Source organism: Lipophrys pholis, assembly GCF_963383615.2.
Source record: "Lipophrys pholis genome assembly, chromosome: 13".
Taxonomy (NCBI): domain Eukaryota; kingdom Metazoa; phylum Chordata; class Actinopteri; order Blenniiformes; family Blenniidae; genus Lipophrys; species Lipophrys pholis.
Window position 1 is genome coordinate 16,411,299 of NC_137632.1, and position 27,820 is coordinate 16,439,118.

The 27,820-nt window shown below is 40.7% G+C and overlaps 1 protein-coding gene across 1 annotated transcript; it reads right to left on the reverse strand.

Moving 5' to 3' along the window:
• Window positions 1-32: 32 nt before the first annotated feature.
• bard1 (BRCA1 associated RING domain 1) lies at window positions 33-27,058 on the reverse strand. Its single transcript, XM_080477936.1, has 11 exons — window positions 26,869-27,058; window positions 24,046-24,102; window positions 22,954-23,102; window positions 21,331-22,379; window positions 20,621-20,701; window positions 18,781-18,953; window positions 11,528-11,660; window positions 11,282-11,414; window positions 8,555-8,647; window positions 3,334-3,431; window positions 33-578 (listed from the first exon to the last, which is right to left on the reverse strand). The coding sequence occupies exons 1-11, from the start codon at window positions 26,958-26,960 to the stop codon at window positions 231-233; spliced, it is 2,406 nt and encodes an 801-aa protein (XP_080334062.1). The 5' UTR covers window positions 26,961-27,058; the 3' UTR covers window positions 33-230.
• Between the last annotated feature and the right edge of the window lie 762 nt (window positions 27,059-27,820).

Below are 27,820 nucleotides of genomic sequence, written 5' to 3' on the forward strand. Positions count from 1 at the left end.
GGAAAAATAAAGAAGCTTCATGAATAAAATATTGATATTGCAAGTTTTTATTTTCTGTTTCATGATTATTTTGTGACATCACTTATAGCTTACACTGTTTATTAGATTTAATGTACAAAATAGTAAGTAAGTGACATAATCACCACAGATTGAAGAGCAACTAAAAGTTGATGACCAATGCTTTGGGATGAGTGAAGTCTTTGGAATTATTATCTTTGTTGTAAAAATCTTTAAACCAACAATTGAGGGTCTGGCACAGGCAGGAGGGTGAAGGCAGCGATGCATTCAATGAGCCACGTGAACGGAGCCGACCACACCTTTCCTCGCCTGCCCACTCGGGGTCGGTGAGCACCCTGCGGGTCGAAGATGATGTACTGGGTGCACAGGGCCTGGTCTGAGCCCGGCAGGGCGTGGTAGGCGGCGGCATTCAGGGTCTGAGTCACGTCGCTGTCCGGTTTGGGCTGCCGGCACAGGAGCTGGCCTCCGCCCTCACGGAGCAGCTTGATGAGCTCGTCCTTGGTGGGCGCCTTGAAGGAGCCGAGGAGAAAGAAGAAGCAGCCATCGAAGAGGGGTGGAAGCTTAAAAAAAAAAATAAATAAACAAGTTATTTTCCCCGTGATTAGTACATCAATACTAGATCAGATCAACATATCTCTAATAGCAGGTTATGTACCACAAGCCTTTAAGGTTTGACAACCTTGACCCAGGTGTCTTAGCAAGTTACGGGCCAATATCCAACCTTCCCTTTATTTCTAAAATTCTAGAAAAAGTGATTGTAAGTCAGCTGCGTGACCATTTAAGCAAAAATTTGAGTCTACTGATCTACTCGTAGCCTCAGACGGGGAAGGTCTCTGTTCCGGTCCTATTAGATCTCAGTGCTGCATTTGATACTATTGATCATAACATCCTCTTACAGAGACTAGACCACAGCCCACACTTTCCACAGTCGCAAATAAATCTGCTTGCGCATGTGGATTTGTTGGGTTTTTCTCTGTTAAAAGCACCTAGAAAGGACTGTGTTGTATTTGGTGCTATATAAATAAAGTTGAATTGAATTAAAACCTGTGATGTACCATCCTCTTTCATGAGCATCTGCTCGTCACTCGGTGCCAGGCTAAAGCTTCAGCCCTTGGGATCTCGTCGACACAATGATTAAAGTTTCCTCTTTCACGATGAAGTTAAACGAATCATTTTCTTTGCAACTATATCCAGGCGAGTGCCTGTGCGGGTGCTTTGTATTTACTTCTTTACTACCAGAAGACTTTTTTTTTTTTAGGCAGCGTTCTCGAGACGAACTCTGAAGCACTTAGCATGGCAGCGAATTAGGCCACCGGAGACCGTTCTATTCACAGCATCAATGGACTCAACTGTTGTGGGGTGTAAATTAGCTCTCTCAAGAGTTTCTGGAATGAATGTTCTTTGACTATTCTTTGGTTAGGTTTCACTTCTGCTCGTGTTTTCACGTTTGTGCGTCGTTTCTTTATGATAGATGCACCATTTCTTAAAAAAATTAAATAAAGTGACTCTACATAGGTGGGAAGAACGAGGGAACTCTCAACACCTCATGAAAAAGCGTATTTATTATCACATCTGTTTGCCCAGAGTTATTACCACAACACACTATTTACCCTGTTCCCCTTCCTCCTCGCCAGTAAACCCTCCTGGAGCAAACAGGCAATCATATCATTATGGACAGCTACCTACGACAATGATTCACCAATTATTCATGTTATATTGTCTTGCTGCACTAAATCACAGGAGATATGAGAATGTGTTAACAATAATCACTGGAAAATGGCTCCATAACATATAATTGTAATCAAATTTGCACAAATTATTCCAATCAGGCACACCACAGCATCTTAAGCAGCACGGACAGACAGAGGAACATGTGTGACTTGTGCTCTCTTTTCTCATCTCGACATTGCAGTGTCCCCGTTTTCTGTTCACACAACAGGCTCTGTCAAGCCTACCGTCCACTGGTGGCTGAGCAGTAATTTTCAGGCGCTGCCACAGGTTCATGTTGAGGTGACTGTGACTTGGCCACTCTCAGGCATTCATGTTGTAATTGTGTTGTGGAGTCTTTATTTATAGCTGCTGTCCTTCTGCTCCATTCGGCTTCTCCTATATTTTTGCCTCTCAGTCTCAAATACTACACTGCATGATATAGTTTGGTCTTTTCCAAGCCCACCTTTGCCATTTCAATTGTTTATCTACATGTAAAGCCTTTCCCCAGGAGAAACTTGTACCTGCACATTGGGAGACATTAATAACACAAACATGATTGTAACGCATGAAACCAGTGTACATTTACATAAAGTTAAAGACAGCAGACTGAGGAAAGTCACCGTGTAAAGAAACCTGTTACTGAGGCACAGCCGACCGAGCTTAAGTAAAGAGGAACTGATATCCGCTGAGTTTACATCCAGACACACAAGAGATAATTTTTAAGTAGATGCTGACGTTTCAGCTGTTGTGCAATCTGTATGATTTTACAGCATTGCCTCATTTAGGACTCAGTGATAGAGATTTGTCTGGTGCTGTATGTATTTAGGTTTATAGGTCAACATGAAACAACAACTTCAGCTGCAACCATTACTGAAAGCATTTTGTTGGCCACCCTCATGACACACAGGACTCCGCAAACCCGAAAAATATTAGTCTACCGCTGACTTCAGACAGGGTTTTAGTTGGATGAAAACATGATAGCTTGGTTGAAGGCAACAATAAATCCAATGACACCCATTTCACAAACCAACATGTCCATGAGTGCAGATGAAGGAGAGTCCATTTGCTCCTCCAAGGGTGTTGTTGGACAGGGAAAATACAACCGTGTTGGCCTGAAACCTGCAGAGACACTTGCACTGCACTTGGCACAGAGTAAAGACGGAGCCCTTGTGTGCCATTTAACCCAAATGGTCCTATTCCTCCCCAAGGTGTTCAATTTGGTTGAGATCTGATGTCTGCCAAAACCTCTGCATATGATTCACCTTAGTTTCACACTAATCGAACCATTCAGTGCGATGGAGCCACTGAAATCCCTGATGAGGTATATTCCATTAGGAAAGCATGTTTAATCACACAAATAAAAGGCGCTTATAAAAAATGAAAGACTGGAAATGATTATTCTTTCTTGGGGGACAGAAAAATGCTCCGCAGAACAAAAACTGCCTTCTCTTAGAGAACGCAGACCAGTGACAGAGAGGTCCAGGTCACATAAGCAAATGAGCACTGTGTGCCAATGCCCGCAACAACAAAATTTCCCAAGGATACAAGACCGAGACACCCCTCAGACATTGAATCCATGTCTTTCTTTGAGTGCTGCTCATTTACCAGGCTGCATCTGTTGATGCGACTGCGCTGGGGTCCTTCTCCTGCTTCATGCTCGGCTTCAGGCACCCCCTCTCCTGAGCGCAGACACGCCTCCACCCCTGGCATTAAAGAGGGAGAACAAAGAAAATTAAAGTTACAGCTAATTATATTGACTTGAAAGAGTGTGACAAGGCAATCGCTCGCAGAAGATGACAAAGCAAGTGTTGGCAAAGCATCAGTTGTTGACAGAAAGATGCTCCCAGCATGATGGAGTTAATGATGCGAGCCTCGTTTTAAGTATTACGCCGAATTCAAGCATCATCTCTTTTTCTCAGTCTCATGGGGTTTTTCGGAGTCGGATTGGAACAGTGTGACAGGCAGCAACAAGGCAATTTTTTTTTTCTCCCCCAAGTTCGAAAAGATGCTTTTGTTCTAAAGGCAGAAAGGTTTTTGTGAAAATTGTACATTTTAATGACCCCTAACTGTCACAGATGAACAAAATGCTTCTGAATAAGCCACAGATCTGAGCGCTGCTGTTCTCAGTAAGCGCTCCATTACAGAGCATCATGCTGGGGATATAACACAAACCCCAAACTTACAATTTAATAGCGGCGGATAGAAACATACTGAAAGTAGTTCTGGTTGAAAATAAGACAGTTTGCTGCAAATAAATAGGTACAAAGGATGTCGGAGAGACCCGAGCATGGGGCTTGAATAACTCTGGTCATTACAAATGCTTTAAGACTTCTCTCAACGCTTCAAGCCAGAAGAGACAGAAATGGACTCACAGACACATTTACAAGGTGCAAACTATTCCCTGTATAACCTCTCCAATAACAAAATCACCTCCAGGTAGGGCTACATATCAACTACTATCACAAAGCGGTGTAGGTGTTTGTATCCAGTGTCAAAATATAGCAGGTTGCCCAAATACACACACAGTTACAAGTACAAGGGGTGGAGGGTAATTACATTTCTTCATGCTCCTTTAATTACAGCTTCCTTTTACGGGTACCCTGCCAGAGACTGAGGCAGAGGAGACGGAAGAAACTGGGGTTCATCACTCCGGACGATGACACATAGCGCTGAAGAGTCATTAGCATTTTCGCTAATTATGTTCACAAAGAAAGCAGAAAACATTTGAAACCTCCGCTCCTTCCTGAGTCGATGAATGAGTCAGTGGCAAGATGAACCCGCTTCCTTGATTAACTGTGAGACCAGCTGGAACTGTGATCTAATTAAGAGGACAACACAGAGCTAAGACAAGACTTTATAATGAGACCAGTGTTGTATTGGCCTTTGGATCTCATAAGGAGTTATAAAGGCTGTCAGTAACACCTACATTTTCAGATTGGGGTAAAACTGTTTAGTCTCTTTGCCCCGTTTAAAAAAAAAAAAACAACAACAAAGGAATTGCTATATCACAATTGACAAGTTTCATCATCATAAATATGCAAACTACAGGATAAAGTATAGGATTCAATCTGTGGCTGCCTCTCGTAGCCACAATTAGAAAAAGTGCAGAATATTACAAGAAAAGGTCCAAATGTACTAATTAACAGGGCCCTCTGTTCGGGGAATACACCGTTCTCTCACAGAAAGTGAACTGAGAAAATCTGCAGTCATGATTATGGAATATGTATGAATTAGTTTTAGGCTGGCTTTGCATAAAGAGGCAGCCGAAAACAGTCGACAAAAACTGCCCGTGTGTTTCTTTCACTAAGCCTTATTTAACACATTGAGGAAAATAAAGGTAAAAACCTTAATCTGTGAATAATCTCTAACTATAATGAGGACTGGCAGAGTTTTGCTTCTTGTACAAATCCGATGACACTAAACTGTACACCTCAAGTTCTAATAAAGTCAGTTTAAAATGTTGGTTCACATGGAGGTCAAACTAAGTGCAACACATTTGTTATTAACTGGCTTGTTAACCATATGGAACCATATTTAGGCCAAACTAAAGTAAACGCATGCTAATTCTCTTGAAAAGATAAATTGGATTAGAATTTGCAGTTTCAATATAACCTGTCACACGGGATAAAACACAGAATCTCCTTCCCATTGGAAGTGCATTGCAATAAAACATAAAAGATAAAGAGATAAGCCAGGGCTCGGCCTGGCTGACAGCAATGTACAAAAGGCAGGTGACAGTGAGAATTCTGCAGCTGGTGTGTGCGCTCACACATACACAAGGCCAGAAACAGATAGGATGCCACAGTGATTGTCATGAGGGAGACAAGCTGTGTCAAGTGCTCAGCCTGCGTGGAGAGGAGAAGAGGGGAGGGGCAGAGTACCGTCCAAACACAGAGAATCTTACAGTGACACAGCCACACAGACTCAAAGTTGAATAGGCTTACTGGCAGAGACAGAAACAAGCATGCATGCTGCTGTACTATGCGCGCACACACACGCACACACGCAGCGAGAGAGAGAAGTGAGGCTACTGACAAATACAGCAGTCAAGGGCACACCAAGGTGCCAGGAAAATCTTTGAGACAGCAAGTCTCTTTTCTTTCCCTGCAGCCGACTTCCTCTATATATTTGCTTGTTGATTCGGTTCAAGGGTGCCAAGGAGAAAAGAATTTTGCAGACTATTCATTGAGGCAAAAAAAACAAAAACCAAAACAATTCTAACGGGGGGGGGGGGGGGGGAATAAAGAGTTGGCTTTCTTTTCATCGTTAGTCATATTGAAGACTTGTGGCGCATCGATTCCAAGATTCCCCAAACCCCCCCACCTGGAGTCATCCTCCCACTCTATCTGGCTGTCTTGCATGTAAGCAGGTGTGTGTGCACACAGCGGCAGATCAAACAATTGATCTGGAAATTGGCCGTTGGAAAATATTTGTTATACGTTTCTCACAACAATACATGCATGAAATAAAAGGGGTTGCGTTTAGAGATCCCTGCTCTGAGGAGAAGGCATTCACCCGAAACTCAAAGACAAATCGGATGCTTGTGTTACATAAGTTCGGTGCTGAGGAATAATTAACAACGAAACCACAGTAGCAGACAGGCATGTGTTTATATACCAGCGATTGCAGCCAGGTGAATACCTAATGGAAAAATATGTTTCAATTCTAATCCTAAAATGAAGGTAACAAATGCTCTATGGTCTCAGGTTGTTCAGATAAAATTGGCAAGTTAAATTTTCTGTACAGCAATAAATAAATAAATAACTAAATAAATACAGTTAAATTATTGAAACTGGTATTGAAGAACAATCCAAATATCTCAATTGTGGCTTGTGACCCCTTGGTACCCTGATGTGGCCCAGACTGGCCGGAGAGCAGTTGGACCAGTGACCAACCAGCAAAAGGAGATGACAGAGGCAGCTTCTTGGGTGGTCCACATCTTTTTGTTTTTATTTTCAAAAGTGCAAAAATACAAGAACAAAGTGTATTGGAGGAAGAAGAGGATTGTGGCTTCTCCAGCAGCAGAACCTCGAATGATGTTCAGAGGCGCCTGAAATACTTTCTACTGAATAGGATCAGACCATTAAAACTCCTTGGGTGATAAAAAAAAACAATATTAGTTTGTTAAAACTATGTTAAAACCCTCAAATAAATAAAACCATAAGTTAAAGAAAAACCAAAACTAAAGAATAAACCTCAAAGCAAACACCTAAAGAATAAACTAAGTCATTAACTCTTCTAAAACTACGTGCAGCACCCCCAAACTAGCCCGGAAACATTATTAAAGGTGCGTGTTTCCTGGGGGAATCCTTTGCTGAGACACTTGCCAGAACACAAGAGGGGAAGGTAAATTAAAAACTTTCCACTCACACAACCCAAAACACTCACACCTTTAAACATTCAGCAAATGTGCATCAACACCTATAGGACTCAACTACTCTCATACACATATAATGTACCACACTTAATTACTCAATTGTCTTGATGCCTTCTAGGTAATCTCACTGGTAACGCGCCCAACAAAACCTACAGCACCAATATATACTTTTATAATGACAACAGTGTGTAATCTCTTTCATACATGCAAGAATAGCTGCGAGTGATCACGTGAGGAACCAAGTGGCTTTTCGTTACATGGTTGACCAGGTCCAATAATTACCAACTAGATTCTTCATTCTTGTCACATTCTAAAGAATAAGTTCATATGTATATGCAAAATAAAAAAAAAAGAATACCATTAAAAGATGTTCATCAACCATGACACTAACAAAACTATTTTGCCATGATAAAACTAAAATAGCATTTCACCATTTAGTTTTGATTGTATCTGTGAATAAGTAAAAGGTCAAAAACATGTACAAATGGATTGGCAGTGTGATGCAGGATCATTTAATGAATACAACAGCAGCATCCTCTATTTTATTTATTTTTTTCCAGTTTTCACTGGTGACACCAAGCTTTGCTAACCAGCTGCAGGCAGTACTTTTATATTTAGCAAACAGATATGAGCTTGTTATTGATATTTTCTTGCGACTCCTGGGAAGGAGAACAATCAATGTCAAGCTAGCCCCCGAAGGTGAGAAATACCAGCAAGAATCAAGCTGTGTTATGTTCACAGATTGATAACCGACGATCAAGCTGTTTTATGAAATGAGCATTCCATCTATCTTCCATACCAGCTTTATGTTGTATGGAGACACAGCTGGAAAGATCGCAAGTCCATCATAGAGACCCACGCAGTCAAAGCGACGGACATTTTAACGTTATCAATCGACCTCAAAAGCATGTATTTGCGCAGTACTGGAAGCTGAATTGATTTGAACAGACCCATGTATCCACTGGAAGAACATGCAAACTGCACAAAGGAAGGCTCCTTTTTGCTGTGAGGGGAAAGCAATTTCCACGAAACCACCATTCTCCTCTCTGATACAACAAATGCCTTTCAAATTATTTTAAACTATTATTATCTTGCTGTCTTGCAATATTCATGCATGCATGTGAGGTCAGTGAGTGTGGAATGATGATATTAGCACATTTTCCTCTTGTTTGAGGAAGACGGAGAGTTAAAGCAATGCACACTGAATCACTCATGAGAGAAAGGAACTGAAAGAAACAAATATTCAAAGTTATGGAAATTCTAATTTCTCTCAGGAAATCCCATCATCTGTAAAACAGCATTTAACATTGGAGATAATAAAAATTGAACGTCCCCGAGAGTCAGTGCTGTAAAAAGTTACCCAGGGTGTGTGAACAATGTTTAAGATGACATTTGAAAAAATGGCAGCGACAGAGGGCTGGTTCAGCTGACAGCTCACTCCATACTTACAGCTGTATCTGACAATCCAGCAGCCAGCGAGAATCCCCTGGAGGGTGGAGTAGGTGGTGGGCATTTGTCCTTCTGGCACCACGACATGGCTCACTGGAAGAGGGAAGCAGTACAGTTTCAGCTCCATTTCTCTCATAGATGAAATGGTAAAGTCTTTGCAACTTCCCGAGATGCTGCTAATAAAGAGGTTTTTATTCAAGTATCAAGTAGCCAGAGGGAGACTGCAAAGTCTGTTAGGTGATCTTTTCTTTTGGATTAAACATATTTCCATTTACTTTTCATGCTTTCTTTCTTGATAACATGAAAAAGTTGAAGACAGGAGCGGAGAGGTTAGCTGCAGTTCAGGACATTTGTTGACCGTGGAAACTTTCTCTGGATATGACAGAGTTAACGGCTGTTTCGGCTCTCATTTTAGAACATTTATTTGACATGTTTTGTCCCGTCTGCAAATTCATTTGCTCAAATAACCATCTGTGAGGGAATCATTTCATTCTCCGCAATAAAACATGAACATCCACACAGTGGTACAGCTCATAAGTAGGTAAAAAATCAATCTACTTTTTGTTTACTAGTAAGAAATCAAGCTTCCTGGTTGATTTTTGAGGAGTTAGTAAAGTAAACATAACAGCTAAGTAACCATATAAGCCACCAGTGCCATGTTGATGGTACTCCGGCTTCTCATCGAGGCAGTCAGATTAATATAGCACCACTGCAACATAGATATAAACACTGAGATCATCTGCCCTTGTCACAGTTAAACAACAAAAATGCTGTTTCAAAAAACTAATATAAACCTAAACACTAGAAACAGAAATACATATTACATCAGGTTTTGTTGCTGCTTATGAACCACTTTCAGGAATTAGAAGAATACATGAAGCTTCAACAATTTACTTATGCGATGAAAGTGCAACGAAAACATTGAAATTGGGTTGTCGTCAGAATGGTTTTCAAACATAAGAATAATGTATACGATTGACTGACATCAATATATTAAGTAACAAGTCTACAGATCTACAGTTATAATGTGTCTGAAATTGCATTTTGACTTTTAACTTGCTTTGAAGACTCCCTCCAACCACAGCTTATAGTGCTGGAACATCGGGAAATGAATCCGATTTGCCAGCTGCTTGGAGGTCAACATTTTTCTATTGTTTTTCCACTTGGATTTTGGTGATCTCAGTCACTTTTGCATTTACAGGAGTGCAACAACGCAAATGCCTTGAAGCACAAACTGTCCGACAATGTGCACAAATGTTCAGAATTATCACCACTCGCCTCTCTCTTCAATAGATGCAGGTATCACAATCAGACATTACAATCAGTATGTCTCGTTCTAATGTATAGTATATGAATGCTAACTTATTAAGAAACAATGGTACCATGTCAAATAAACAATGTTTTAATCTGTATTCTCATATCTTGTTCTAGTTTACGCTGCAGAATTTTCCACGACGTGTGGCTGTTTTATCCATTAAAGCATATCTTTCAGGGTTTCAGAAACTGATTTTATTTGGATGTTAATTTTTGTGTGGTCAATATTTCTTTTTTTTTTCCTGTGGGGTGATAAAAACACAAGACACTTAATACCACTTCCCACCAACTTGAGGCAGATACACTTTACAAGACTCATAAATATGGATTGGATTCCTGGTTTGTCCATTGAGTGCAGTCCAGATCTCACAAGAGTTAAAAACGTGTGAATTGTCTCACTTTAAGCGCATGAACACAAACTTTCTGCCTATCTAAAACACTTCAAGAATGAAAAATAAAAGCCCAAGCAGAGACTTATTTCATAAAAGACGAGGACACATAATTACAGGATAATTAATTTTTAAACACAAGCTTATTGCCTCTTCATTCAACAAGTGGGCGCAGCTGACAAGCTCAAAATGAACATAATTATATCTGCGGGGCGAAATCTTCTTACAGTGTGCAGTGGCCGTGGATTTATATGCTTCAAATCAAAATTTAGAGAAGGAAAAATAACGACTCGCCTTTCACGAAACGCACCAAGGTTCACCCTGCTGGCCAGAGGAGGAGAGTGTTTGAGAAAGCCTTCTGTTTTTCATTAGTGTGTATTCATCACTCTGACAGTACCTCCAAACATTTTATGAGGAATGATTTCAATTACTTTTGCTCTCTGGTGTTTTCCAGGACATTATTATGCAACAGTGAAGGCATTGCTGTATCACCATGATGTATACAGCTCTAAAAGCACTTGTTAGGTGCTGTTGAACCTCTGTGAGTGATAATCCTCGAGCAGCTCCTGTTGGCTTTTACAATACAAACAGGTCTGTGTTAGATAGCAAAGCCTTTAAAGCTGGGTTCTGCTGAAAAAGGCCGATTTGAAATTTTAAAAAAAGAAGAAAAATAAAACCTTTTTTTTGTAAAAAGATTACATATCAGGGGGTTTGGCAGTAAACAAGCTGTGCCAGCCATTGGACAGTAGATGCAATAAATGTGTACACACACACACACACACACACACACACACACACACACACACACACACACACACACACACACACACACACACACACACACACACACACACACACACACACACACACACACACACACACACACACAAATATAATGATAATTAATTCATAACATGAAAAAGCAATCATATGTGACCAGTTTTCCAAAGAGCCCTGCCTGGAATGTAACAAAAAACTTTGGCCCTCCCCAGAGGAAGGAGTGGCTGGACTCCATAAACACTACCTGAGCCAGAAAAGGTGTCGGCCATCCTCCCTCCCAGTAGAAGTCCCAGTTTCGCCAGCTGATGCTGTTCTGGTGCAGATAGCTTGGTGGCCAAAACCACTGCGGTTTGATCCTTCCTTGTACAGTCACTCACCTGAAACGGACCGGAAGAACACAACTTTGGAATGTGGAGGCCTTTAAAGCCAGACTATGAGCACTCTGGGGTTTGCAACTCCAAGGGTTGTTCACATTTCCATGCACACGTACCGCAGAGAGACTGGCTGAGGGGCTATGAGATGTATGAGCATTAGCATACTGAGCTCCTTCTGAGACCTCCTGAAAAATCTGCAGCATCTCCAGACTTGCTGCGTAATCCGCAGGCCGCTTTCCATGCAGATTACTGAGAGGAGAGAAAATGAAAAGACAAAGTGAGTCAGCGTCTCACGGTACGTAAACACGTCAGGATTTATGCATGTGCAGAGGTGCAGACCATCTGGTGACCATGGGGACAGTTCGGCTGATTAAAAGTATGAAAACACATTATCAAACACAAAGTTACGTGTATTCAATCAGGAAGCGCGAAAGAAAATGAATGATGCAGGATAACAGTGGGAAAGAGATCTTCTGTTCTGGCACCAAATACCCGGGTGGGCAATTAATTTTCCCAGAGAAATCACATGAAAAACTATTAAACAGCAAAATGTGGAATGATAATAAAGCTATGCAGTCAAGTCCTTGTACTTATTTGCACATTTTATCCATTGATCCAGGTGTAATCTTCAAAATACAGTAAAGACAGATTAAGGTACAATCACAAGCATGAACTTAGTACACCAGAAAAATAACGCTACCACCTTTACAAAACCAAAGCAGGTGTGTTTTATGCATTAGCTACAAGTACTTTTCAATTTCTGCACCTTGTGGGCTGGTTAGAGAAAACCAAGAGGGCTGTACAATGCCCAGGCCTGCTCCATATTAATTGGTTTATTTATGAATTCAAACACTTCATGCAAGCGATGATAGTTCAAACAATCTAAGAATTTTAATGTAGGAAAAGACAGAACTGCTTTGGAATCCCAGAATATGATCTCACTGTGTACCTTTTTAAATTAAATATTATTTTAACGTTATGTTTGTTTATAACTGAAACCAAACTACATATGATAAAATGAAGGCAACGGCTTGACAAAATACTGAAACAAAATAAGTTTATCTAGTTATGGTAAATCCCAAATCCATCAGGCTCAGCACAACTTGTCCGTGTACTCTACCTGTGGAAACCGGGATAAGCCCTCCAGTTAAGCCATATTACGCTGGCATGTAAAACACTTTTAAAGATTCTGTCTGGTTGTGGTTTTAGAGGACTTCAATCACTGAAACACACCAAAGGATTTTACCTTTTTATGATATTTTTTCTTCAGAAAATCACATTTTCCTGTTCATCATAATCTATATCAGAATGTGCTGGCCAGTGAGCACTGAAGACAGATTTTACTCTGATCTGATAAAAGATGAAAATGTACCTAAACTAATATTTGAAGTCTATTTCTGTTCTGAATGCCTGAGTGACTGCGATTGCCACCATTATTCACAAACTAAAGGAGCCTTTGTGCTATATTGTGTAGTCGAAAGCAAAGTCTTTTCAAACAAGGTAATCATTCTCTTATCGTTTCATCACATTCTGTGCAAATGGGGAGGGTTTTTGTTTTTTTTTCCTTTTCTTTTTGATCTCTGACCAAACAGGACACTAGAATTCAATATTTGTCACCACACAGCACTGAACAAAACAATCCGGCAATGTCACACACTGCTTGCTCTCTGAAACTGTGCACCCGCGTGTGTCATTCACTTGTTAGGGCATAATAGTTTGATATGAGGTCGAAGCAGCAAATCCAATACAATAGACTACTGATTCTCCAAAGATGGTACAGGTACTCCGAGTGGCATGTAGAAAAAGGACATTAATATCTTAGAAATTGATTCTGGAATTAATTTGCAATCAACATAATACCAAATAAATAAAAGAAGTAGAATTGCCTGTTATACGTTTGTCTCAATGTCAGTTGGCTACTTTTCCACCAATTCTTAGTAGGCGTGAAATGTATTGCACATGTCTTGCCGTGATGAAACCGTCCATACAGTGCACACAGAAAGCATTCACAGCACTTTTGTTATGTTGCAGTCTTACTACACTCAATTAATTTATCCACTCACATTTATACACACAGCAACCCCATAATTCTGTGTAAAACGTTTGAAAATAAAAACAAAACAAAAAAATATAATGGAGAGTATTTTTTTGTAGCAACATTGCTGAATGGACTGAATGAATATAATGGGGGGGAAAAAGGTTTTTGTATGTTTGTTCATTTTGAAATGAGATCTAATGTGAATTTCCATTCTTTTTTTAGACCCGAGATTTTGTGTTGCAAGATTTGTGTATCTTTGTTAGAAAAAAAAAAAAAAAAGCCACCTTTGAATTTAGATTATGTGACTTGGATAATAAGATAACCTAACACTCATGGCTTCATCAGTCTGCTGTGTGAATGTATGAATGATACTTTGTAATTCCTTCTCTGCATTTAACCCATTTGATTCATAATAGACCTTAACGATGCATATCAGAAGCAGTGGGCTGTCACAGTGTGACGACCAGGGAGCTGATGGGTCAGAGAGACAAACCCGTCTCACACAAGTCCGTTTCTCAAACCTCACGGCTCCCACTGCTCACAAAGGTGTTCACGCCCCAGGAAAAAACTGCAGTTATTCTTCATGTTCCGGCTTGCTGTGATTCTGACACATGAAAAGGTGCTACATCTCATTAGGGTGAGTTTAAACCGCTGTTGGAAAGCTATATCTTTGAGATAAAGATATATAATCCTGATATCAGCAGTCAACATGTCTCCTTTGGGAGCTGTCTACAGTCAATCAGGCAGGTCCGTCGTACTGCCAGTAGTACTGCTGGTAATTATAGAGCTCAACATATTATCAGGTGGTCGGCACCACTGCACCAGACACACAGCAAAATCATATCAAGGGGCTGCAACACATTAAGGAGGAATTTCATACTTGAAAGTATAGTACTCACATTTGTGTGGTGAAGAGACCACATCACCCGTGCAGATAGTGGTTTTTTTTTTGTTTTGTTTTTTTAAAAGGGAAGTAGAGTCACATTTCAGAACACAGGAGGTTCTACATCATCTTAAAAGCAACTTTACACACACAGACTCCAACATGATGAAACTGCAACACTCGCTCGAATCCAACAGGGACCCTGAGGAAACGGCTTTAAAGTATTTATCTTTAAGTTTGAGGACGCCGCATGAAACAAGAGCAAGGTCACCTTGAGGAAGTGGGTGCAGAGGAGGAGGGATGGGGGTATGTAAGCGGAGGAGACGAAGAGAAGACCGAACCCAGCAGGTTGTCTCTAAAAGATTAGGCGTCAGCAAAGATAACACCTGGGGGACAATTAATAGGTCCACTGGTCCATAAAATATTTCATTTGGATTCATACCCCAAGCCACATACACACAAACACACAGATACAAACAAACATAAAAAGTCCCTGACACTTATACATATACGCACACGCACACACACACACACACACAAGCCAGTTTGAGCAGCAGAGTGTGAGATGAATATCTAAAGAATCTTGAAAAGTTGTGCGGGAGGGAAAGTCACAAAGTGTCTCTCCCACAGGCCTCTGCCTGAGCACACTAGTGGGAGGAAGGCGGTGGTGTTTCTGGTGGGTACCCGCTGTAACCATGACAAGTATTCAAACCGTGGAGACCAGGCTCAGGTTTTGAGCTGAAGACAAAATACATGGTGCTGCATGCCAACATCCATTCATATCTTTCAGTTTATCTGAAAAACCTCCCTTCTTCCCAAATTCTGACATAAAACATTAAAAACCTTGATTATTTTTCTTTAATTTAGATGTTTGCAGATTTATGCAAAAACTGTAGTTACACTAAATCTTTGAGCATAAAGGTCACATATTTGATCCATTCATCTTTTGTATTGCTTTATGCAGAATATTTGGGGGCGGGAGCTGATTTCAGGCAGGGTACACTCATCACAGGCCAAAGACACACCCACATTGACACTTACAGGTAATTTAAAGAGCTCAATCTACCTCAAACGCATGTTTTTGGCCTGCGTGAGGAAACTGGAGCATCCAGAGAAAACCCACTCACGAAGAAGATGAAAGAAAGACCCCCAATGGGACAGGGGGATATTCTCACTGTGAGGCGAGAGGGTTAACTACTACTCCAGTGTGCATGCCTTCATAGTACAACACAGACGCACACACACTTTGACACAATCTTCTGGTGCAAATTGTTAAAAAAAAGTCTTTACATTTAATAAAAAAAAAATAAATACCAAAAATTTGTGTAGTGTGAAACTTGATTAAGCATCATTGATAGACATATTGTCTGTAGAAACCAAGGTGATGTTTTGGCACGATCATCTTCTCAGCATTCAACGTGCATCTTTTCATAAACCCTCCGATTCTACCGTTTCCCTCGCAATACTGTTGTTGCTGCATTTGACTTTTGCTGGGTATGAATGTTTTGTTGTGGATGACCCCAGTGGACAAATTTAGCAATGTGTGATGGTAATTTGTGATTTTGTTGGGTCATTCCCAGGCTGATCTGCAGGTGGGCTGGCTCAGTTTCTTTTCCTTTTTAATGTTGGTCCTTACAATTTAGCAACATCAAAACCTTACTCAAAACTACCACTGGACCCAAAAAGTGATTATTATAATGGACACTGTTGCTAATGTCTCAACTCTAACTGGAAACGCATAGATAGTAGTAGATGACTTCCAACAGTTTGCTTGATACTCCAAAGAGAATACCACAACATAAAAATATTCCAACCTTTTGACGAAAGGGGCGGTCCAGAGTATCAGAGCCGGGAATAATCAGCACAGTGCACTTTGTTTCAATGAAGTAATGAATCTTCTACACGGGCACGGCGCATCAAGAGGTACATCTCAATGTCAGTAAAGAAGCAGACAACTATTCACAGAGTAGTACCGCCCACTTTACTGTGAAATACGACCGCTCCACTATTTTTGTGAAGAAGAAAGGGTTTACACATCACTTTGATTTCTCAACATATTCTAAACCACCTGTTGTTGACTTGTTGGTAAATTCATACACCGTTCAAGTGTTGGAATTTCAAACATTTGGCGACTATCATTTATGCACGTAGTATAATTATACTAATCCAGCATAATGGATTGGCATGTTGGTACAAGGCACACAGGTGATGTTAATTAACGTCTGTATGGATCCAGTGCTTGGGGCTTCGGGCAGTCATTAGCAGTGAGCCGACAGCCACTTCAAATATATTGAATGCCTTGTTTCACACATCTCATTACGACTGATTTGTTTTCATACAACATGGACATAACCACACATGGCGATAGCCAATAGCTTCTTTTGCATTCACCAGCATGCTTTGGAAGTGTATATTATGGCTGTGTAGATATATATGTTGAGCTTTGCAATCATGTCAAGCCATCTTAAAAAAAAATTCAGTTTTCCTCTATCAGGGCTTCCTATAACACTCCGACTATCTGCCCACTGCCCGTCAATGCTTGAGCTAATAAAAAAAGCTACTCGGGCAGCAATTGATTTGAACCAGGCTCAAAAAGAAAAGAAAGAAATTAAATAAATAACTGTTGCCAGATCATTCATAAACAACACGCACACAATCCTAAAAAAAAACTCTGCTTCCAAACCCTGAACCGCGTGCCAGTCGTTCCATTAGGAATTGCGTTGGCAGATGTCTCGTATTGTGTGTGAGTGCGGTAAGGGGAGAAGCTCGGACAAGGATAGCATACATCTTGCAGAGTCCTAACAGACTGTCCTGTATGAACCTGCAATCATCATCCATCAAAGCAACAAGACAAATGCAGTTAAAATAAGAAAGTAGACATGAGATGATCGGTATTCATAACCAAACTAATCATAAAGTACTGGTAGTTTCAAACAAAACTGACCATCATCTGCTCAGTATTTCAACTACATCTGAACACAAACGTAGTCAGGTCCTTTCTTTTAAAGAGCTTGGCAAAATGGTCAGGAAACAGACACAATTTATTGAAGTAGAACCCAGTCCAGAGGGACAGGAGCTACTCTATGATGTAATGCGATGAAACACAATAGGCGCGCAATAAATATGAACTTGCTCTAAATGTTCCAGTTATTCAGAAATTCCTGCTGTTTGCACCATTTTCGCCAACATGTGTGTAAAAGGAGATGTGATCCAGTAGAACACCACCACCTTGCTGTCACACTCAAACTTTTTGATGCAGGTTTGTTCTATTGGAGGCTCAATATTAGTCAGGGGGGCTACGCAATGTCAAGCCTTCACACCTATTAGTGTATATTTAATTGTTTGATGTATGTGACAAATTCAATTCCAACAGTCAAAATTCTATCATCCAGGAGAAACATTTGTCTACAGGCAGCTTTTGGAGACTCACTATGCCCCCCCCATTTACTGTGATTCTGAACAAAAAAAAAGTGAGGAATAGTGAGTTTGGTACATCATGTGGAAGAACCATACACAACAACAAGAGCCTGGTAACTCCACCTCTACCATGTCTCACACACACTGCTACGGACGCTCATGCTTGTGATGTTAACACACTCTGTAACGAAACAAGACATGCTGACAATTAAAGTCAATCAACCAACACATTAAACGTCATCAAATGAGTTAACAACAGAGAAGAGTTGTGAAGGCTTTCACTGGTGAAACTCACGTAATGAGCTCTGCTGCTAATCCCACAAATACACTTCCCTTACAAACGGTAACAGATCCTTCTTTACTTACCTTTTGTGCGTACTCTAATATCGCTGTCCATTTTTGTCCTCCCCTTTGTGAGAATACTCATTTAATCAGGTCTAGGGGTTAGTAATGTTGAACTGGACAGCATTAACATGTGAGGCGCTTTTAAATTAATCTTAATCTCGAAATGGTGTCAAGGAAACCTAAACCAAACAGCCTCATCAAGTTTATGGTATCAAAGTTTATGGTATCAAAATTTATGGCATATATTTTAATTAAAAGCAAACATGAAGTGCTTCATACAGGCAAAAACACTGTGACAAGATTCTAAATTTTAACTCCTGGAAATGCTGTTGTACTGAACTGCAGGGGTTGGATCAATAGTGTATTTCCATACAAGGTTTTATATATATTCTGCTGAAAATGTGTCGGAGCTTCACTTCAGTACTTGAAGTGCTGCTGCAAAAGACCAATGCGACACAAAGCAAGAAAGTGATTCATTAAATCACTTCCCTGCTCTCGTTCTTTCTGAAGGTGCGTCTCACATTACATGTAAAGCTCTGACCTTCATGTTGTGGTGAGAGACCCTGTGGCCCTGTCAGACATTCAAACACCCTTTATAAACCCTGGCTGTGGTGCAGAATACAAGACAAAACCTAATTGTGTCTGTAAAATCAGTGTAATGAAAAGGAGGGGGCGGGGGCACTTACAGAACATTCTGAGCGGCACCGTGCTGCAGCAGCAGTTTGACAATGGCTGGATGTCCGTTTCTCACTGCGTCGTGGAGAGGAGAGTCGTTCTCGTAGCCAGGCGTGTTCAAAAGAGCTCCTTTTGAGATCAAGATCTCCACAACAGCCACGTGGCCAAGATTACATGCTTCATGCTGAAAGATAAAGGAGCCGGAGTGACTTTATGGCTCAAACAATTCTTCATCTTTCACCATCTTGGCACCATTAAATTAATGAAAATGTCTCAAATTAGTCTGATGACCAATGTGGTACCATTTGTAATGTACCTTTTCAAATATGAAGAAGGTGAAACGATGACCAGGCATTACAGCTGAAACAACTTCATTCGTTTCATGAAAAATAACTCCCACTGTGTGAGATTATATAAGGAGAACACATTTTCTGCCCTACTTTCCTCCTTTCTAAAATTAACATGACTGGAGATACTGCCTAATAAATGTGTTTTCAAACTTTATATTTCCAGTCAAAACAAAAAATTAACTTGATAAAGTTCAAGTATACTCAGAGCTTCACTGGGAAATGCAATGAAAAGCAGCTGCGCAGTATAAATACAAATTCTTCCTGTCCTATTCAGTTTCATTTGGGTCATGTAGTAAAAGGCAAGGACTTAATTCCTCACAATTACCATGTAAAAAAAGAAAACACCTGTCTTTTATGCACGATGAAGGAGCAAAAGCTAAGAAGCGACTGCTTTGTGTTACACTGTTTTGTTATTTAAGAAGAGGAACGTGCCTCATTCCCAAGTCACAAACTAAGAGCAGGACTAATGACAAGCGTTTCATGCAACGTTGGGATCCTTCCAACTCTCTTTAGTGCTGGCCATCTGTAGCAAACAAATGTTTGTTTTGCTCACAGTCAGGAACCAGAATCCATGGATTTGCAAAGTGCACAATAAAATCTGCTGCATTTTGCTAGTTTCAGGCGAGACAAACACACTGACACATGGCACGGTCTAATGTAACAAGTTTAAAACTCTATTGCGTCCAATCTGGAAAAACATGAAACGGGCATGAGTGTAATTGAAGGCTGGAGGAGTGCGGCATGTGAAATGATGCCGCTCACAGCCTTCAGAGGCATTATCCAAGCACAGAAACAAATATTTCGAGATCTATTGCCGACGACTTGTAAAGATCGGCAAGAAACTGTTGGATTTTAAATTGAGAGTTCAGGTTTGAGTGGAGCATCTTGACAGCTTGTAGCCACATAAAAAGTGCTGCAATAAAAAAATGGAAGCAATCACTCCGGCGCTCATCCGCAAAGCAAGGGAAAAAAAAAAAAACAACCACGACCAAAAAAATAAAACCTCAGACAGCAGTGAAGCATTTCCCGGCCGATCATTGGGAAACTTTATTTGGGCTGGATTCTTGATCCATTTTGCTCTCAACAATCGCTTCAACTCTCAGTATTGAACTCATTTTAAATAGTCAGAGAGTTTGTGCTGCTGTGGTTACATTTTTTGTGAACAGTACAAATGTTTTGCTCACTTTAAGAAAAACTAACCGATATATTCCGAATCTTTCAAAGAAAAGAGAAAAACACCAAATCAGGCAACCTCAGCAGCAGTATGCCAAAAGGAAAAATTTGAAACATGGACATTATTGGACCACAACACACAAACCATACTGTCTAGATTCTTTCACCAGATCAAGAAAATCGTGAATGGAAAGATAAAAATTTGGGTTTGAGAGAGAAGTTTCAGAAAATGTGTGAGGCAAAAATAACCACTTGAACAATTCATATTTTGCCAAAGACATTTTAAAAACTTCACCCAGCAAAATAAAGCCCTTCAAATATCACTTACCAGAGGTGTCCACCCAGCATTATCCCTCAGGTTGGGGTCAGCCCCCTGTTCCAGCAGTTCTTTGACAGCCTCTACGTCTCCCTGTAGGACCGAGTGAGAACAACAAACCCGAGGTCAGAACTGCAGACCTGTAAATGCAACCCTTCAAACACGGCAACTGATCCCAGCGAACCAAACCCCGGCGCTTTATCAATCAGGCTCCGCAGTGGGCCATTGATTGCCTTGTCCGCGATCCGGAGGGGGATTACAACTATGTTTACAAGGATTACTGTAAGAAGGTTTTAATCTCAACAGACCAGAGCGTGGCAGTCCGATCATCTGAAGACATATTTCCAACCCCCTGAGGGAAAATGATATATAGCCGACTGTGCCACTGAAAAGACATTAAAAAAAAAGAGGAAATAGCAGGAATGCTCCTTATATCAACTCATTGTCTTATCCTTCCACAGCTGATAAATCCTTAACTTTGGACACTTGTAAGGTAACACAAAACAGAACCAGCAATAATATTCTGTTCAATTTTGATTCAACTAACTTCTAATTACCTGCGAGTTAAATACACTAATCTGTTGGCCCAAGTTGTGCAAAGCTATGCATTTTGTATTTCAGCCCCTTAAATTGTCAGGCGGCTGCAGACGCATTTTCATATCCACAATGTGACGGAAAATTGAGTGAAGTAAACCTGATGAATTATTCAGAAACCTCTCGACCTTTATTGCAGCGAGATGCAGCGGGGTCTCTCCCTTGTGGTTTCTCCTCATAACGGCGGGGCTTCCTGCGGTGGGCCGGCCAGCAGATGCACGTGGAATACCGGGAGACTTTCTGTGACTCTCTGCGGACACAACAGCGAGGGCAGAGGGGCTGCCTCCTGTGGGGCTGACTGAAGACCGAGGGTGGAGGACCGTGGGGGACATGCGGCCTAATGATTTCCGCCGTCTCCCTGGGGAAGCTCTCGGTCGTTTTGGTGTGCTTTCTGAGGGGCTGGGTTCCCCTTCTGCTCGGGATCTTCTTGTCGAACCCTCTGAGGGAGAGGCATTGCCCTGTTTTTTGGGTCTTTCCTTTGGGTTGGGGTCATTTGCAGGCAGTTTGCACTGCTGAGCGGCACTGTTTGACACACCATGATTAGGCTGGGCTTGGCCATTCAGTACACCGATGTTGGATTCAGAAACACTCTCTGCCACTGTGCCCCTGGCAGGACTGAGTTCATTAGTACTCCTCTGTGGCACTTCGGGCTGAGGCTCGTCAGCGGGAAAGGCTGGGCTGAGAAACGAAACCCTTTTACTGGACCTTCTTGCCCCATCTAAGAAGCCCTGCTTCTTTTCTGATGTGTCGTGGACCTCCTGCACGATTCCCCATTGCTCGTTTATGGCCTTCAGCCTCTTATTATTCTGTTTGCTCTGTTTGCGTGGGGTCGTCTTGGCTCCTGTGGCTGCCACACGCCTGTTCCTCGCGTTTTTCTTAGTTGACCTCTTCTTTATATTTGCCTTTCCACTGCTTCTTTGAGGAGACGACGAGCCAGAGTCTTGGGAGGACGAGATGAAATTGAAAACCGACAGGTCCTGGATTTGAGCAGTCTGGGTGACTTGCTGTGCAGCAGCTGTTTCTCCAGGAGATGTGCCGTCTGCCACGGTGACATCTGAGGGCTTCTCCACTGTGCAGCGTACCTTGCGGCTGCGGGGACTGAACCATATTTTGAAATTCTTCCTCTGTTTAAGGACATGGCTCTCAGCCTGTGGTTGAATATCATCCACTGAGGAGTCTGCGATGAAATATAAAAGATGACAAAACAAAAAACCTTTAATTCTAAAATAACTTCTCTTTCTGTGTAGACATTTCATTGTGAATTGCTGTCAAAAATATCCTTTTATCTATGAAGAAAAAAATAACCAGACTGCATGTGACTCATTAACAATCAGATTTGACAGAAGGAGAGACAAACACAATTCATTTATTTTACCTTAGGACGTTTTCCTGGTGGATTAAAACTATAGCCTGAAATATGCTTATAACAGCAAAGCTTAAAAAGTTCTCCTCAAGTTCTTTGTCAAAGCCGAGATCTACGTGGACGCCAATGTGCTTATTTGCAATGCATAATTACTGCCATTAGCTGGATGGGCAATAAAAATGATCGGCCCGTGGAAAAAAAACAAAAAACCTGCTAATACTGTCATTCAGGGATTACAGCAGTAGAAGAAAATGTGTAAACATTTTAATCAACAACAGATAGAGCGGGATGTGGAGAGGTGAGACAGACGATAAATTAATTGCATGGATTACAAAGGATAACATGTGAATTATCTTTGTGAGCTGCTACATACATGAGTCCTATCTACCTGGTTGCTTTACGGGATTGAGCAGGGAGTCCAAACCACCAAAGAGCTCTACGATGGTGCTCAGCTGCCTGTTAATTTGAATGTCCTTCACCCACGCAGGGCTGCGGCACACCGCACAGCCATCACCTGCCTGGGGGCCTGCGCAGGACCTGAGCAATAAACACATATCCTGGATTAGGTGCATACTTGTCAGAGAAGGAGAAATACAGTCAGACCATTGATTCACACTGTATTCACTGTAAGTTTAAAGAATACAAATTGATAAGATTAGCAAAATAATGTATACCATTTGCAGACTATGTATTAAGATTTAACCCCTGGTAATGGGGTGGTGAGGGTCATAGTCGCACACTACGAAAAAGCCAAGCATCCAAAATTTCAAGGATTCTTTATTGTCAAAGTAATGAATGCAATCGAATAAAATACAGAGTATAATAAAATAGGACAGTAAAGTAAGACAGAAAGGTAATATCAATAGCCACAATAAAAAACAATAAATACAGAATTTACAATTTTTAGCTGCAGGAAAGCAGCTCTTCCCAAGTCTGGTGCTCCTGCTCTTGCTGCTCAACATGTGAGAACACCTAACTGCCTTCTATGCAACCTGACGAATGCAAACAAACACACATTCTGTTAACTGAAATGTACAAGGTTTCTGGACAACACAATACATGTCCAGTCTGTGCTCTTGTTCTGAATGTCTTTTTTTTTTTTTTTAAATCTGGGGATGCCAGCAATTCTGAAAATAGCTGTAATATTAAGAAACAACACACCTGCTGTTCATCAGTATTTCATTGGACTGATCCAATCGATCTTTATTCTTCAGAACAGAATGCAAGACCGCTCTCAATGTGGCTATTTTGAATTTACCATCACAGGGAAAGTGTTTTGTTTTCAGGCCCAGTTAGATGGGCCAGTATGTCCTGTCCAGTCTGCCAGCAATGACAATTGCACAAAACTGGCACTCATGAATGGACCGGACCCATTATTGTCTTTATTAGCTACACCTGAGTTTCTCACATTATATCCTCCATGTTACAGTACCTTGCATTAGTGAGCATATCAGAGTAGGATACAGTGAGGCTACATTACCTGCACAGCATATGCTCGCATAATCCAAGGCACACAGGTTCCTTCATTAAATTTGAGCTGAAAAGAGAGAGACAAAAAAAAGACCCTGCAGTTATGAGTCTTCAGTAAAATCGATTGAGGCAACAAAGACGTCCGTTACCATGCATCGGTATTGATCGTTTGCTCAATTCACTACTGAGCAATCCCCAAAACAATGTAAAGTAAAAGCAAGCTCAAAATGTTAAGTGAAGTTACGAGGGCTATTTATCAAAAGCAGCGGTGGTTCTGTCATCAGTAAGTTGCTTGAGACCTGGAGCACATACGAATAGTCCGTCCTTTCTCCTTTCCTATCTACTTTTCCTTAACCCCGTGGGTGACATCACAGGGTTAAGGAAAGGCTTTAGGAGACCTCCTAAAGGCGATCACATTGTTGGGACCGTTAGACCACACTTTCACTAAGTGACATAATGATAATCCGACGGCGGCGCAGGTTAGTGGCGTCAGCCGTGGTGAAAAAAACAAAAGATTTCTGAAAATAGAATAGAAAAAGCGTATTTCTAACACTTTCCCCCTCTGCCTCGACCACTGATATAATCTCAAATATCACAAAGTTTGAACTGAAATCAAGGGAATAGAGGCTGCCAGGTGAATAAATAGCCAACGCAAACTGAGAATAGGCTGCACAAAGACTTTACTGTGTTCGCTTTACAACATCCGCATGACACTTATAGTTGGCATATGGCTTTTAGATTATTTAAGGTTGTTCACGGCATATTATTGCATTGGTAACTTAACATGATCTGCTCTGAGTCATCGTGAGTTTCTCTGAACGCTTTGATGAGCGGGTCCCTTTAAATGTTGTCGCCGCAAGGAATTGTGGGTCAGCATTATCCCGTCTCCTTTGGTAAAGGATGCATCACCTGCTAAAGGAGGTTCTAAAGGGAAGCATTGTGAGCCTCCTTTCCTTAGCTTATTGAGAATTTGAACGTTCCTTATCGTGGCCGCCACTCAAACACTTCCCGGGGTTCAGGAAAAATAGATAGGAAAGGAGATAGGAGGGAATATTCGGATGTACCCTAGGTCTCAACTCATTCATCAGTCTTATATCTGTGAAGCACTTGATACCTCTACAGCTTAATGAGGGAGGCATAATAGATACTGGGGATTGTCTTTTCATGATCTCGGCCTGTCTACATCTAAAATGCTTTGATGTAAAATAATAAAAATCACAAAATCTTAAAGCATAAAACAAAGTACATTGACTCTGCAAGGGCATCTCAAAACATAGGAATAGAAAAGTTTATTTTTCCAAATAATTTCATTCAAACTTTGAGACTTTGTTTTGGATTTATTACTTTGTCATAATTAATGAAAATTCTAAATCTAAGAATACAGTAAGATTAGATTGTTTTTTTTTATGCATCAAACCTCATGGTTAATATGTTATGAAGGGTAAAAATAATTTTAACTTCTCAATGACCGTCTTTTTTTTTTAAATGCACCTATGTTCAGACCCTTGATACCCCGGCCATACAGCTGGAAGGTCCTGACTGTGCAACATATTCTTCCTTCAGGCACTTCCAGATCCACCTAGATTCAAACACATTTACCTGAAAGGAAGCAACCAGCCCCCCACCAGAGGCCAAAAATCAACAAGTAGGCAAAGTCTTACTGGGATTTGCTCCTGTGTTTCATGACTACACTGTGGGCTCCTACTTGAAACTCAAAATTGATTTGCACAATCTCACATCAGTGAAATGTTATTTTCTATTTTGCTGTAATCGACTGGAACAGATTGAAGACGTTCACTATAAGTCAGGGTGGTGGTGGTTTAGATTAGTGGAGCAGGCTTATTTAGTTAGAATCCCTGAAATCGGCAGGAGATTGGTGGGACTCGTGAAAACTTGTCTTCAGCCTAATCACCTTTCCTGTTAGAATTTCTTCTTCATCAAATGACATACAGTGCTGTGCAAATATTTGGGGCTTATCACTTATAAAACTGGAAAGAGAATTAGCAAAGGAGAAATCAGCATTTGGTGAGACAAGTTTGCCTTTTAAAGTAACATCAGCTCAACACAGAGATAGACACACAGCTTCCAAGACACTTTCACAAAGGTTTTATCACATAAAGGAGAACTAACACTTGTCTTGTGGATGTGGGATGGCTCAGATCCTTTTGTATAAACATCTACATGCAACCATTAAAGGCAGTACGAATTAAACCCTGGCTGTATGATTGGGGTTGTAACTGCTTTTGCTGCACGTTAGAATTGGAGTAGCTTGTTGGGAATATGTGAAGGATAATTGCATTATTATAATGCAGCAATAAAACACTTGGCACAATATTTTTTCCTTGACCTTGTGGTGCATTTTAAAATGCTGTTCCAAGTCATGATTTGACATTACAATACATCTGGGGTTTTTTTTTATACTACCCTCCCTTCTGTATGTTTAACTGCTCCCACCTGATACCAATCAATCATTATGGAGTTAAAATCAAACAGGTGTGTCTAAAGCAGGGAGAAATCAGAAAACACACAAAGTGGAAACAATGCAGGCGACCCTCAGCATATGTTTCACCAGCTAAAAGCAGAATCCACGAAAGAATAACGGACAAACTGCAGCGTGACAGCTGTCCATTCTCTGGGGGTTCATTTTCTTTCAGTTTTTTTTATTCCATTAAAACGAGTATCAACCCGACAATCAGATGCATTCTTCTGATCAAACAAACATGACTGATTTAGCATTCGCACAACGGCAGAGGTAAATATGTCGTGTAGTATTTCAGAAGTTAATGTAAACAGGCATGGGCCTGAAAAACACGTTAGTAAACTTTTAACTTACCATTTAGAACAAAGCAGCAGTCGTCGAAACTTTGCAGCAGATTCCTTCGTGTTTTTCCAGTCGTTAGTTTGCACAGAAGCATCGGTATCCATGATGAGACGTAGTTTGTTTGTTTCTTGACTTCTCCGAGAGACTGATCTGTGTCTCCTGTCGAGTCGAAAAACAAACCGCTCACGCTTACTTCCTGACCTGTTACATTTCCCGCTAAAGATTCACGGGAAGTGGTTGGACCCATGTGACGTAATTTCCGTCCAACCTCGTTCTGTCATACGCAACTTTTTAAAAAACAGTTTTTATTGATATATTAAACTTTTTCCAAATCAGTTCCCCCACAAAAAAGCCAAAATGAGCACGGAATGTTAAAAGCTAAATAACAAAAACAATCAGTGAAAATGTTCTTTTTTTTTTTTGTTTAACCTCAACATAATGATGTTACAACACGAAAATTCTATTTTTCTTTTCTTTGATTTTATTCTATTTTATTATTTTTATATTTGTCCTATTTTTGTTCTTTATATATATAATTATTCTAGCCTACTTACCCATGTAAGTTTAATGGGTCCCATCCTCCTCCTCCTCCTCCTCCTCCTCCTCCTCCTCCTCCTCCTCCTCCTCCTCCTCCTCCTCCTCCTTCTTCTTCTTCTTCTTCTTCTTCTTCTTCTTCTTCTTCTTCTTCTTCTTCTTCTTCTTATTATTATTTAAAATTTTCAAATGAGGCTTTAAAACCCGGGTGTCAAAGAACACATTTTAGTTCAGGGGTGACACAACACTATTTCATCTTAAGTGGGACTGACCAGTAAAATAGAGCCATAATAACCTTTAATTTTAAATTCTAAAGTGTGGCGCAGAGCATACCTGATAAAAATGTTGATATTTTCGCAATATCAAACAATTTCAACCTAAAATTACGACAATATCAACATAAGGCCATTTTTAATGTTACCTTCTAGTG

Excerpts from the sequence above, each read along its gene's own strand:
- bard1 (XM_080477936.1), bottom strand. The coding sequence starts at position 26,960 with ATGGATACCGATGCTTCTGTGCAAACTAACGACTGGAAAAACACGAAG. Across the intron at positions 23,103-24,045 it reads TGCGAGCATATGCTGTGCAG|GTCCTGCGCAGGCCCCCAGG; the intron begins GTAATGTAGCCT and ends TTTATTGCTCAG. Across the intron at positions 11,415-11,527 it reads CCTCAGCCAGTCTCTCTGCG|GTGAGTGACTGTACAAGGAA; the intron begins GTACGTGTGCAT and ends GGTCCGTTTCAG.